Here is a 12,877-nt window from a genome sequence, read left to right as displayed (position 1 = left end):
TATAGTTTAATTGTAGTTTTAAATTGAATGCTTAAAGATTTTGTAATTATTTAATACTAAAAAACACTTCCTTAACGGGATTAACACTACGTATTTTAGCAAGAGGCTACAGGCGTGGCCGGCTAACGGGTCGTGTTGTTGCCTTAGAATGTGAGTTCGGCGTAAGGCAGACAATTCTACTTCTGTGTACCAACCGTCAACCTCCGAGAGATCTACTGTCAATTCAAACCACGGTCTTTTCGCCAGGACCACCATCTAGCCAACATGACGACGCGACAAGCTGCTCTGTCAGTACACACATCAATCAAGCCTGCGACCGCCGAAGTACTCGATTCTAACCGATAATGTCCAATTTCTAGGTCACTATACCGTCGCTCATTGAAGCTTGCGCTGGACTGGGCTGTCCATCGTCACCTATGGCGAGGCCAGGCGCTCTATATTCGATCCTTGTTTGAGGCCAACAAGAAGGTCACAGATCCTCGGCAACAGAGAGTCAGTCAACATTATTCGCGCTTCAATGGAGGGCCGCCATTAACTCTCTTCCAGGCCCTGTTAGCGGAGACAGAAAAGTTACTCGAAAGCTGGAAACACCCCGACCCATACGTTCCGCCAACCGCACCAGGAGGTGAGTCGACACATACAATCGCGCATACGAAGGAAAAACAGAAGCTAATTGAGCAGGATCCAAATTTGAGCGAAACCTACCATCTCCGATCTTAGACCGTGAGCGAATGCACACCTTGCGCCTGTTTCGACTGCTAATATTTGATAGCTCCCCCACACCACGCGAATGGGCATTGAGGACTTTGCTTGCGCCAAAATTAGATCATGGGTATATAGTAAAAAATAATGCATTTATTCTAGCAAGCACACCTGTTTTCATCCAATCGCCATGCGTACGTAATCTGGGGTAGGAAATTCAAGTGCACGTCTAGTAAAGGTGAGCTACTTGATTCATATAAGAGAGATAAGAGTGGGTGGAGGAATAGATTCTACCGCCTACACAAAAAAAAGTAACATCAATAAAGTCGATGTGGAATTGCATTAGTAGTAGCGATTTTAATTCGATATTCACTTTATTTTACATTACCCGCTATATAATACCATTGTCGCAGGTGATGTAATACGTACACAAGCCCCTCTTCATATTAGTAGTATCTTGTCACTCACTACCCTCAAGTCAGTCCTCTCCACTACCTACTGCCACCATCAGGCTCATTTTCCATACCCAACTTATAATTTGTCCTCTTCATCACCAATCACCACCCACATAGAAGCAACCATGTCTTGCATATTCTGCCGCATTATCAAGGGTAAGTTTGGCAAGACGAAAATGTCAAAACGCCACTATTAAGACGAGCTACCCCTCCCGTTCTTACAACAGAACTAACAGTATCTTACACCAGGCGAGATCCCGGCTCTAAAGCTCTTTGAGAGCGAAAAGACGCTTGCTTTCCTCGACATCGGGCCGCTTAGCAAGGGCCATGCTGTAAACCTCGCCCTGCTCATCGAGCTCACTGACAGACTACTAACGCTGTGTCTAATTAGCTTGTCATCCCGAAGTATCATGGCGCAAAGCTGGCTGATATTCCCGACGATCAGCTGTCCGAAATTCTGGTAACACATCTGTTAGTTGCTTCACTTACTTTTTCGTTTGCTAACCATATGTTTGCTTGATTCAGCCTACTCTCAAGAAGCTGGTGACGGCTACTGGAGCCACCGATTACAACATCCTTCAAAACAACGGAACCATTGCCCACCAGCAAGTGCACCATGTAAGCCTCAACTATACCGTGACAGTGAAGTGCTGAGTGAATGACAAGCTGACATTGACTGCCACAGGTCCACTTCCACATGGTATGACCACTACCCTTGATCAGTTGAACGCCCCAGCCTTTGACTCTAGCTAATGCCCTCTGATCAGATTCCGAAGCCCAATGAAACTGAAGGCCTGGGCATCTCCTGGCCCGCTACCAGCGGTGATATGGAGAAGCTTAAAGCTCTGTGTGAGGATATCAAGGCCAAGATGTAAGTTTCGCTCTGTGATATCACAGGTCTGCCGGCCAGCAATATTAGGATGGTATGATTTACGCGAGGTACGCAGACAATGAAAATATTATATATATGTCTATCTTCCATAGAACCCGCAGGACCCCAATCTATCCAAAGTTTTCCCGGTGCATGGCCGTTTCTTTAATCTACATCGTTGATTGATGTGTCTAGATTCCCATTCCCGTCAGCAGTCGCTGCCCTTGCCAGTTCATACCAGTTCGCCCCAGCAGCACCCTGTAATATTCCCTGTCTGTCGTAGAGACAGCGCGCGCGCAGATATGGGTCGAGTCTCCAATAGTCATCTTTGAGCTGTGTTGCCAGTTCGTCCCTCTTAGTCAAGACTTCTTTGCTTTCGCCTTCCTTGTGTATCCACTGTAGAGTCGCGTCCTCGTACTCCTTGACAAGCTTTTCCCTGCCCGCGAGAAGCTTTGCCTTGGTTTCAACATCCTTCATCAGGTCATTTTCGCCAGCGACGGGCTCCACATATTTGAATTCCCAGTCTTCATCACCTCCAAGTTCCTTGAGGATGTGCGAGGGTTCGATGAATTCCTGCAGGTCACCTTTGTTATTCGTGAAATGAACCTTGGCTGCCACCACTGGATCCAGCCAACCACGGATGATCTTCCAGATTCCTAACGCCAGAGTCAGTAACTGTTCTCCCTCTTAAATAAGCAGTCTTATCTTCTTACCTTGAAAGATCCACGGTGCGTTGTGAACAAGAACAGCTCCAAGAGACTCGGGATAGTTGGCTTCGAAGCACTTAATCATAAACTTGACAGGAGTGTAGTCCATGTTTGCCATGGAAAATCCAGTCATATCGAAGATGATAGTCTAACGGCATGGTCAGTAAAATCCACAATATCGAGTAGACACCCCAATCCAGAGTAACATACTGCTGTATCAACAGGTGGTCTCAACACCATTCTCGCCGTTTCAATTAGGAAAACGGTGTATCGCTCCAGACTCTCTTCGCACTGCTCTCCTTGGCGATGGAGGCGGACTCTCACCACGCAAATTGGTCGGCCCTGCTTGTCCATACCATGCAAGAAGCTTTTACCCATACGAAGCTGTGCCAGGAAGTCTTCGCCAACCTTCTTGGCATCTTTCTCGCCCTCCCGCGCATTGATGACAGCTCCCTCCTCGCCATTCGCCATGATGTCAAGGTCCACCTTCATGTCGCTGTGTCGCCAGCTCATGGTGGACACCAACATGACCAGGGCCTTGTCCACATCCCACTTGCGGGCTCGAAGGAAGCGCAAGGCGAGGGCATCTGGGTGGTCATGCTTCACCATGCTCCAGAATGTCTCGCGAATGGCCTCGGGGCTGTTGGTCGCAAGAACCTCTTGGAAGTGTTTGGTCTGGCCATACTTGTCGTCTTCTGCGGCCTCGCTCGCTGCGGCGGACTTTTCGTTTCCCTTCCTCTTAAAGACGCCAAATCGTCTCTTTTTCTCTCCCTCTGCCGGTTCCGCTTTTCCATGGGCTGCCGTATTCGTACTGGCAGAGGCATCGTCCTCGAGGACGCCACAGAGCTGGAAGAAGGCCTGCCACAATTGGCGCAGCTTCTCTTCCTGCTCTGGGGTGAGGTTGCCCACGTGCCCAGGTGCGATTTGCTCCGGCATGCTGTCAGATGGCGGGGAAGCGATCGCAATGTCTTCCGGAGTCGCAGTAGTTGCTGGGTGCTCGCGCAAGTTGGCTGTCGCAAGGTAAGAGATGGTGACGACGGCGAGAACGATTGCGGCGCCGGTGGTGAATGTGACGCTGCTGCGAAGATCGAGGTCGCGGCTGGTCCGGATCGGCTTGCGCAGAGGCGAATATAAGATGCTGCGCTGGGCTCTGAAATGTCCGTCGAGCGAAGATCCCGGAGTTGGATGGTCGCAGACGTAAGTGTTTGTGGTCACTTGCTTATTGACCTCACGTGCTTGCGATCTGAAGGCGCGAGAGCCGACTGAAATGGACGAGACGGAAGTCGATCTGCTTAACGTGGGGAATGTCCGAGACCCAGGCGATACTAGTGCGAAAAACCGCGATGCTCTGGAAATGTTCACTTCCAAGCTCAAGCACTGCCTTGTTGGAGGCCTCATGTGCAGTGCAATTTGCAATTCGGAGAGTCGGGCGCAGTTTGGATGCGGGATGAACGAATGAGCCGGCTCCCACGGCGGAAAAGAATGTCGTATGGAGGGATCGACTTGAATGCGGAGAAAAGAGTAATAGAGTAAGGCGGCACTACGTATTTGAAACAGCCAGGTAGGTCGGATTAGGTAAATTTAGCATATGCTTATACTTATTTTTTTAAGTCAGCTCCAACCGGGCTATACAGGCTTGACAGGGTCATATTGATTTATATGGTAAACTGTTTTGTTTTTTGTTTTTTGAATTATGTAAATACTATCTTTTGAAAACAAAGAAAGCCCAATAGGCACGTCCAGAGCATCTGTTTTTCTTGGTTCTAATAGTATTATATACCGTACTATCCCTCGTAGATATACAAATGCGATGTGTTTATAGCTCATCCAAAACATGGATGTACTTCTTGTCCTCCTTCTTTTCCTTCTCCGTGGCAGGGGGGAGGTCGTAGTAATTAGAGCTTCGGAATCCTTGCTATAGAGGAAATTAGATGGCTGACCGGCCACGTAACAAGCTTCGGAGAACGCATCACTTACCAGATAGTGGTACGTAAAGTTGGCGATGTCACCTGGCTCGATACCAAGATCTTTGAATGTGCTAGCTTCAGGGTCAATGACTTGGTCGATGAATTCTCGCTCCACTTCATCCGCAGAGATGGTGTGCCACCACAGAACGTCGTTCAGGACCTTGGCAGCTGGTTTTAAGATGGCCTTGGGCACATTGATGTGTCGTCGCTTCTTGAAGATTTCCTTGTCCACCAAAGCTGCAATCTCTGCCAAGCTGTACTGCTTGGGTCCATAGAGCTCGAAAGTCTTGCCGGCCGTTGAGTCATCATACAGCATCTTCTCCAGAGCAGCACCCACGTCGATGGACTGTGAATATGTCAGCGTGGCTGTCAAACAGTTCTATCTGCAGATACTTACGTGGACTGGCCAGAATTTCTCCTGCATGTTGTTGGCTGTAAATAGGTTCAGTACGGAAGCAAGCTTCAGCAGAAGGTTATCCTCAAATCCGAAGACGGGCGCCGGTCGCACAATGGTGGCCTCAGGGAAGATGTTTCTGGCAACAATCTCTCCACGTCCCTAGTGTTGTGCAAGTTAGTTCTATACTTTCACAGTGAAAAATGACCGCGCATACCTTCGTTCTGAAGAATTCAGAGGGTGAGTTGACATCGGCATTGTGAGACGAGACGTGAATGTAACGATCAACGTCGTATTTTGCGACGGCCTCGGCGATGCGCTCTGTTCCTTCCACATGCACATCCTCAAGGGTAAAGTTCCTATCACAACTTAGTTTGTCGTCGAATCGAAGTGTTGGTCTTGGTCATTCGTACTTGGTAGGATAGTCCCGGCCAACAAGGTTGTACACGACATCCGAGTGCCTCACACTTGCTTCGATGGAAGCAGTGTTGCGAAGATCGTACTCCTGCGAGTGCATCAGAATTAACTCGTCCAATTTATCCAATTCGTCTGTGGCAGCCATACAACAAAAATAACGCGGCCGAGGTCACCAGTCAGTTTCAGGTGTCGCTTTGTCATTTCTTCGCGGAAAGGGACGACAACGGTGCATCCTTGACGGGCTAGATATAGAGAGTTAGAGCCCTAGCAAACACTCATGCGCTTCAATTCGTTTGAACATACCGAGGCGGTTCACAATGTACCGACCCAATTGACCCGTCGCACCGAAGACTGTCGCGGTATGTCCTGTCCAGGCTGTTAGCCCCCTAACCTCGAACTTCCAGCGTGGAATATTGCGATCGTACCTCCGAGAGAAGACCTGGAAGATGATGTTAATTGACTTGTCTCTGTATCAGTTGCGTGCGTCGCTTACCGGCCGCCTTCTGTCCGTAGAATAGTTTTGCCAGTGCGTGTGATTGCTACATCGGATAGGGATCGCTTGCTGCTGACGCCGGCGGCGAGGGAACTGCGGAGAGCTCCCCGCGAGAATAGAGCGAGCACCATGTTGGCCGAATTAGCAGCAGGGAGCAGCTGGTGAAGACTTTGAGCTGGCCAATTCGGGATCGTTGTTGACGCTGTCTATTGACCCTCCCACCAAGATCATACAAGTCAGCAAGCAAGTCGAAATAAGTTGCGAGGAGCACCACGCTAGTATTTCAGTCTAATCCAAATATGGCAATATGCAGATTAAAGGTCGATACAATCATATGGCTTCACAAGGGAAGTGCATTCAAAATAACAGCAGATTATCATTTCATTGAAGTGTCCTCTAAGATAAAATCGAGTATTTTTAATTCCAATGTCTGAAAAATCATCCATTGTCGGTCCTTTCGATTCTCATAAGGAAAAAACAATGGGCTGGATGCCACTGATAATTAAGGCACAAAAGTCAATTACATTGCAGGCTATTGGACGAAACAGATTATGTAACAGGTGCCCCACCTCGAAAAGAGTCACACTAGCCTCAGAAGGCAGCGCGATTCCTCTTCCACAGCTGCACTTTAGCCTAGGTATCTTTCTACCAGGGTATGGTTTCAACAGACCTCCAGAATCGCTTTTGGTCATTGTGCCATGCAAATTGTTGGCACCGGCCTTCACAACACAGATACCAGTCAATATGAGGGGGTGGCGTGGCCGTGGTCGTGGTGGGAAACAGAGGGGTGGTTGGAACCAATCGCCTCGTCAAAGAGGCAACTTTGCCAACTATGATGTTGCGACTCCAGCACAGAACGGTAGCTTCCTTCGAGACGTCTGATTAGGGCGTTGGGGCACATAATTAACTTACGTCTCTATCACAGTTGCCTTCACATTACTCGACGAAGCTCGACAGTCTTCTCATCATGACAACTCGTTCTGGAGCAGTAACACGCAGCTTCGGAAGAGACCCGTCACATTCGTCAGTTCGGGCACTCACGACCCTTTACTCGATCTACAGAGAGAAACAGAGACCGCAAAGGATGGTCCTCAGAGCACTGCAACTCCCGAAGACTCGACAGTCAAAGAAACCCCGCCCCAACAAGAGGCTCCTGTAGAAGCAATATCCGAAACGATAGATGAAGAACCATCACCTATACAAACAACCCATGTCGAAGCATCAACTGAAGAGATTATACCTGAAGAGATTACACCTGAAAAAACAATGCTTGAAGAAGCAATGTCTGAAGAAATAACACCTGAAGAACCAATACTTGAAGGAGCAGCACCTGAAGAACCAATACCTGAAGAAATGATAGCTGCAGAGATATCACCTGAACAAACAGTACCTGAAGAAACAGCAGCCGAAGAAGTGATGCTCCCACCCAAGGCAACCGAAGAAGAGATCAATGGGGATCCAGGATCTCAAGACGACACCTCTAGCGATGAAGTCATTGTCTTTAAAGGCCGAAACGCCATGAAGCCGAAAGAGCAGGCTCCCAGCATCACACTTACGTCTATGACAACCGAGATTCGTGCAGTGGAGAAGCAGATCTCAGTTGCAGTTAGGGGACCTCAACTCCGTACTACATTAGAGGATAACGATTCCGACGATCTGCTATGGCCAACAAAGAAACGAGGCAAAGCACGCAGCCGGCGGAATCGGGAGAAGGACGAAGAAGACGCTTGGATCGCTGATTACATCGCCAACATGCGCGAGAATGGCGAAATGTTTGAGGGTATGGGAATTGATGACGATGACGATTCAGATAGTGGATCAACGGATGGTGACACTGAAGTTCCTCCGTCGGCACCTTCAGGTCCAGAGAATGCCAAGGAAGTTGAAGTTGATTCAGAATCAGAAGATATCCCTGATCTTGAAGATATTCCCGATCTTGATGACCTTGAAGAGCAGGCCGGTTTCGATTTCATGGACTGGGAACAGCCTAGTCTACGGCGTAAAAAGGGCAAGGGAAGGCGCCTGCAACTGCTCGGAGATGACATAGACTCTGACCTTGAGGAGCAACTCCAGTCTGCATTCAACAATGATCGGCTCAAAAAGGCCCAGAGGAAAAAGGAGAGGGAGGAGTTGCGAGCTATGGGATTGCTGGGCAAGAAGGGCCAGGTTGACCTGCGAGCGAAATATTCAACAGGCATAACCATGGGCCAAGTTGCAGAGGAAGTGAAAACGTTCCTCCTTGGATCTCAAGAAACGCACGTATACCGTAGCACTATGAAAACGTCCATCTTACTGACTGTTTCCTAGCCTGAATCTGCCGCCAATGGATAAACGAACAAGAAAAATGGTACACGATTTAGCAAACAAATTCGATATTAAATCCAAGTCGATTGGGGCTGGCGAGCAGCGTAGACCAGTCCTTTACCGAACGAAAAAGACGACATATAGGGAAGCCGCTTTTGAGCAGGCTGTCATGCGAATTAAACGACAATATTCACGGCCCTCCCAACCGTCCAAACAAAGTCGACAGAAGCCGTCAGGACGAAATGATGCCGGAACTAGCTACCGGGATGGTGAGGTCATTGGTGCGTCTGCGCCAGAGTTGGGAAGTGGAAACCGGGGTCGAAATATGCTTGAGAAAATGGGCTGGAGTACCGGAACACCTTTGGGCGCTAGTGATAATCAAGGTATACTGCATCCTGTGAGTCAAACCATGAAAAGAACCCGAGCCGGCCTTGGGCAGGGGTAGAAGACATGGACAATTTAGGAGATTCTGTAATTGTTGATGCAGAGGAAAATAAAATAGCATAATGTGCAGAAACCATTGCTTCGAGATATCCTCGATAGCTATTGTACAACCGCGAACCCCATTGACCGTGAAGACATTGCCCCCATAAAGCAAACCATCCGTAACGCATTAAGAGATCCCAGAGGCGAAACACAGTCACCCATCGTCTCGAGTAAAGACACTAAAGTCACGCAAACAAAAACCCAAGTTTTCAGATTTGAAATCAGAACCAGCCATCTTGACCCTTTATTTCGTGGATGAAGAGTACTTGGTGACGGCCTTGGTGCCCTCGGAGACGGCGTGCTTGGCCAATTCACCCGGCAGGATCAATCGGACAGATGTCTGGATCTCTCGGGAAGAGATTGTGGACTTCTTGTTGTAGGCAGCCAGCTTGGAAGCCTCGGTGGCAACGCGCTCGAAGATATCTACTGAAGTCAGTACGATTGAAATGGATCAAAAACGAAAGGTGAATGCGAGAAAAGCTTACCGTTGACGAACGAGTTGAGGATGGACATGGCACGGTTGGAAATACCGGTGTCAGGGTGGACCTGCTTGAGGACTGTGTACCAAGTTAGAACCAAATGCAAAAGCAGATAAAGAGAAGTGGAAAAAATCCAGTGTTGACAAACCCTTGTAGATGTAGGAGCTGTAGGTCTCCTTGCGAGTCTTTGACCGCTTCTTCTTCTCGCCAGAGGCGGCGGTCTTCTTGCCAGCGTCCTTCTTCTCGGGAGCCTTGCTGGCGGTTGAGGGGGCCTTGGCGGCGGGCTTCTTGTCGGCAGCTTTGGGAGGCATTTTGGATTAAGTTGATGCAATCGATGTAGATTTCAAGTGTTGATAATCAAAATGGCAAAAGGGCGGGCTGGCAGCGGGTGATGATGAAAGTGAATGGTGCGGGAAAGACGTTTGGGGATGAGCTGGGCTTTTGTAGCTGGACGCGTTGGTGCAAGTGGATTACTGATTTGCTTGGGGGGGAAGCAAGTAGGGGTGGCGCGAGCGAAGGCGCGTGCACGCCCTCGTAGCTGCAAAAGTGCGGTAAAACTGCTGGGCTGCGAAAAAGGGTGCCAGCCTCTGGTAGGCCCGAAAAAAAAAAGGTTCGCTGCTGCAAGTACCATGTATTCACAAGTCACTGCTTGTGCTCCAGTTATGCTGCACTAAGCATTTCTCGGCATGGCGCACTTTGATTATCACGCATTTCTCAACGGGGCTCGAGTCCCTGCACCAGATGCGATTGCCTTGCTCGCTCTATAACGTCTAGTCGCGTCTTTTTTGTTGTTTTTCTTTTTTTTTCTGCTGCCATTTCTTTGCTCAGCTGCATGTGATTGGCTAGTCCCAGCCTTTTTTATCGATGCAGCTTGTCTCTCCACCAGCCCCCCCTTCCAGCTGAGGACGGATGTACCTTTTTTCTTGTGATCTCACCGGCGCATGTACCTCCCGCCTTTGCCTTGCGCGCTGGAGTGTTCTGCCTGAACGCGCCCTGGTACATACCGCCTCTTAGCACGAGGGCCTGGATAGCCTCACTTTTTGCCTCAGCCCTGCCTACCCTGTAACTGTAGTGATTGCAGCGACTGCAGCATTGTCTATTCAATTCTTCTTGCTCGTGCATGTATTTTCCAGTGATTGCTTCTAAATGATGTGCATGTGCGCATATCATGCAAGCATAAGGTAGAGTGAGGTGCTGAGACGCTCACAAATCCTCATAATCAGGTTTTCGCACAGCAGTAACAAAGCCATCTTGAGGCAACAACACCATTCAACCCAACAATCATCAAATGCTACATAGTAGACCACGCACGTGTTCAGGATCAAATTACAGTATCGAGTAGGCACAGACTAATTCCCCTAGCCAATATTAACCAGCTACATCAAAAGCAAGGAACATGTAAGCAAAATCATGGCTCCATAGACACTGCAATGCTTGTATCTGCATACACAGAAATGGACCTGAGGTAAAACGAATGGGTACGCGAGATTCCACAGCGGCACGATTAACGAAGCCCTGGAGCAAAATACACAAGTACCGCCCAGGATTATCCATCATTTTTGGTCCAATAAGCAGGCTGCGATTTAATCCAGAGCGAGCGGTATCCATGCCTTTGCTGCAGTGCATTTTCTGAGTAGGAAATGCAGCGAATCAAACGCGCAGTGCCAACATCTTACACATATTATTGCACAAATAGAATAATTGAAGCCTCATACAGTCCCCACGTTTGCAAGTGTGCCCTGTCGATAATCTAGAGTGATAGCATCAGCATGATGAGAAGAGACTCCCCAGCCATCACGAGCACCACATTGAGGCTCACACAACACGAGCAGCTCTAAGATGGGGCAGAGATCGCGAGGAGAGAAAGCTCAGTGCCGGGATACCAAGCCATGTACCGCCTAGGTACCTGGAGCCAGCATTAGCTGCATCTCTGCCTGGACCCAGTTTGGCAGTACTCGATGTACTTTGTACACCCCCCCCGCAGTTCCAGTTGATTGTCGCATTGTTTTCCTTGGGACACGTCTATTTTCCTAAACGGGACTAGCGCATTTGTAGCTACAGAGGGAGGGTGATTGGTGATCTCGCGCGCTGAGCACCAAAAACTACTTAACGTAGATTCCCCCCGCCGAACTCAAACCTCTCCATTTACACTGTCTCTCAACTATCCACGCTGCACGTTTACCATTCCGACATTTGCCGCATCTCGCACCTTGCATCTACTTTCGAGTAATTTTTCGTTAACCCAAAAACCAACTTCAAAATGACTGGCGGCGGCAAATCTGGCGGCAAGGCCTCTGGCTCCAAGAACGCTCAATCGTAAGTCCACTCGACGCGGTACACGCGTTCTGATCCAAACAAGATCAAAACAATTCATCTACTTGAATACACAAACCTGACTCCATTCCAGCCGATCTTCCAAGGCGGGTCTTGCGTTCCCCGTTGGTCGTGTCCACCGTCTTCTCCGAAAGGGCAACTACGCTCAGCGTGTCGGTGCCGGTGCTCCCGTCTACCTCGCTGCCGTTCTCGAGTACCTCGCTGCCGAAATCCTCGAGTTGGCTGGTAACGCCGCTCGTGACAACAAGAAGACCCGTATCATCCCTCGTCACCTTCAGCTTGCCATCCGAAACGATGAGGAGTTGAACAAGCTGCTGGGACACGTCACCATCGCTCAGGGTGGTGTTCTACCCAACATCCACCAGAGTAAGACTTCCGAAATCACAACAAGAAGTAAATGGTTACTGACTTTTGCACAGACCTCCTCCCCAAGAAGACGACTGGCAAGACTGGCAAGGGTTCTAGCCAAGAATTGTAATTTTTCCGTTAGTCGTTTGCGCTTTCTTTCGAGGTCGTTTTGGTTGTCATAAAGGGGTCAAGGGATAAGGTTTACGGTTGCTTTTGTACGTCTGGGTTGTACATTAATCCCCCACGGCTATGATCATGAATCAATTAGGGTTTTTTCAAATGCACTTCATTAAAACGTTTACCAATCCAGTTGGTCTCTTCAGTCGCAAGTGATGTATGATATGGAGTTTGATAGTCAATCATGGTTGAAAAGTTTCAAAGTTTCGTCTCGAATTCTCATTTGGATTGAGCCATTCCAACATGATATTTTCTATTCCTATCCCTTGTATAATCTGTCAAATATTGTTCATTGTAAAGGCATTGATAATTCGATTGCAATTCGCATTTCTATAATGCCTATAATATTCGATTATTTTGTATGGGGGGTTTGTATGCGTATTTCTCTACTTGCAGCTCTATTACGCATCTTTGGCTTTAGCTGTTAGCTTCCCCCCACTAGCATCAATTCAGTATTCACCTTGGCTGTATTTCCCTTAGCTAATACGGAAAGGGCCATGAATAGCGGGTTAGTACTACTCGCAGTTTAATGGGTACCTTGGTGGCGGCGTCTGTCGTAAATATGTGCCTGTACCTCGCCTCATTCTACTCCGTACCTTTACCAAAGTCGTTCGATACGTGCGGCTTCCGTGGCTTTAAGCGGTGAATTCACAACAACGTCGGTTTCTGGCTCAACCGTTTTCTTTCCCACACGACCTGCTTGACCTTTTTCTTTGCTCTATTTCCTTCTTTCACCGTTGCGA

At 48.6% G+C, this 12,877-nt stretch overlaps 7 protein-coding genes across 7 annotated transcripts; 4 read left to right on the top strand and 3 right to left on the bottom strand.

Annotated features, from left to right (window-relative positions):
• The first annotated feature begins 174 nt into the window (after positions 1–174).
• Positions 175–1,050, top strand: M431DRAFT_513095 (hypothetical protein). Its single transcript, XM_024919950.1, has 5 exons — positions 175–287; positions 360–492; positions 547–625; positions 682–723; positions 773–1,050. Exons 1-5 carry the CDS (start codon positions 265–267, stop codon positions 799–801), a joined length of 306 nt encoding a protein of 101 aa, XP_024769021.1. The 5' UTR covers positions 175–264; the 3' UTR covers positions 802–1,050.
• A 232-nt stretch (positions 1,051–1,282) lies between these two features.
• Positions 1,283–2,032, top strand: M431DRAFT_500434 (hypothetical protein; the record flags this gene model as incomplete). The annotated part of the gene is made up of 6 exons (XM_024917921.1): positions 1,283–1,313; positions 1,407–1,489; positions 1,549–1,617; positions 1,683–1,775; positions 1,843–1,857; positions 1,925–2,032. 6 exons carry the CDS (start codon positions 1,283–1,285, stop codon positions 2,030–2,032), a joined length of 399 nt encoding a protein of 132 aa, XP_024769020.1.
• A 161-nt stretch (positions 2,033–2,193) lies between these two features.
• On the bottom strand, positions 2,194–3,671 carry M431DRAFT_97996 (hypothetical protein; the record flags this gene model as incomplete). The annotated part of the gene is made up of 3 exons (XM_024924986.1): positions 2,194–2,684; positions 2,742–2,883; positions 2,946–3,671. The coding sequence occupies 3 exons, from the start codon at positions 3,669–3,671 to the stop codon at positions 2,194–2,196; spliced, it is 1,359 nt and encodes a 452-aa protein (XP_024769019.1).
• Positions 3,672–4,370: 699 nt separating this feature from the next.
• On the bottom strand, positions 4,371–6,232 carry M431DRAFT_20764 (hypothetical protein). Its single transcript, XM_024913415.1, has 9 exons — positions 6,007–6,232; positions 5,939–5,952; positions 5,817–5,879; positions 5,661–5,755; positions 5,510–5,601; positions 5,314–5,455; positions 5,100–5,258; positions 4,713–5,048; positions 4,371–4,650 (listed from the first exon to the last, which is right to left on the bottom strand). The coding sequence occupies exons 1-9, from the start codon at positions 6,135–6,137 to the stop codon at positions 4,552–4,554; spliced, it is 1,131 nt and encodes a 376-aa protein (XP_024769018.1). The 5' UTR covers positions 6,138–6,232; the 3' UTR covers positions 4,371–4,551.
• Positions 6,233–8,145: 1,913 nt separating this feature from the next.
• M431DRAFT_500429 (hypothetical protein) lies at positions 8,146–8,755 on the top strand (the record flags this gene model as incomplete). Its single annotated transcript, XM_024917920.1, has 2 exons — positions 8,146–8,261; positions 8,314–8,755. 2 exons carry the CDS (start codon positions 8,146–8,148, stop codon positions 8,753–8,755), a joined length of 558 nt encoding a protein of 185 aa, XP_024769017.1.
• A 285-nt stretch (positions 8,756–9,040) lies between these two features.
• On the bottom strand, positions 9,041–9,586 carry M431DRAFT_98109 (hypothetical protein; the record flags this gene model as incomplete). The annotated part of the gene is made up of 3 exons (XM_024924998.1): positions 9,041–9,222; positions 9,282–9,353; positions 9,424–9,586. The coding sequence occupies 3 exons, from the start codon at positions 9,584–9,586 to the stop codon at positions 9,041–9,043; spliced, it is 417 nt and encodes a 138-aa protein (XP_024769016.1).
• A 1,885-nt stretch (positions 9,587–11,471) lies between these two features.
• M431DRAFT_154042 (hypothetical protein) lies at positions 11,472–12,464 on the top strand. Its single transcript, XM_024912897.1, has 3 exons — positions 11,472–11,591; positions 11,683–11,975; positions 12,029–12,464. The coding sequence occupies exons 1-3, from the start codon at positions 11,536–11,538 to the stop codon at positions 12,085–12,087; spliced, it is 408 nt and encodes a 135-aa protein (XP_024769015.1). The 5' UTR covers positions 11,472–11,535; the 3' UTR covers positions 12,088–12,464.
• The last annotated feature ends 413 nt before the right edge of the window (positions 12,465–12,877 follow it).

This window comes from Trichoderma harzianum (genome assembly GCF_003025095.1).
Source record: "Trichoderma harzianum CBS 226.95 unplaced genomic scaffold M431scaffold_19, whole genome shotgun sequence".
NCBI classification, from domain to species: Eukaryota; Fungi; Ascomycota; class Sordariomycetes; order Hypocreales; family Hypocreaceae; genus Trichoderma; species Trichoderma harzianum.
The sequence above is the reverse complement of the archived record's forward strand: the minus strand, read 5'-3'. Positions and strand labels throughout refer to the sequence as shown.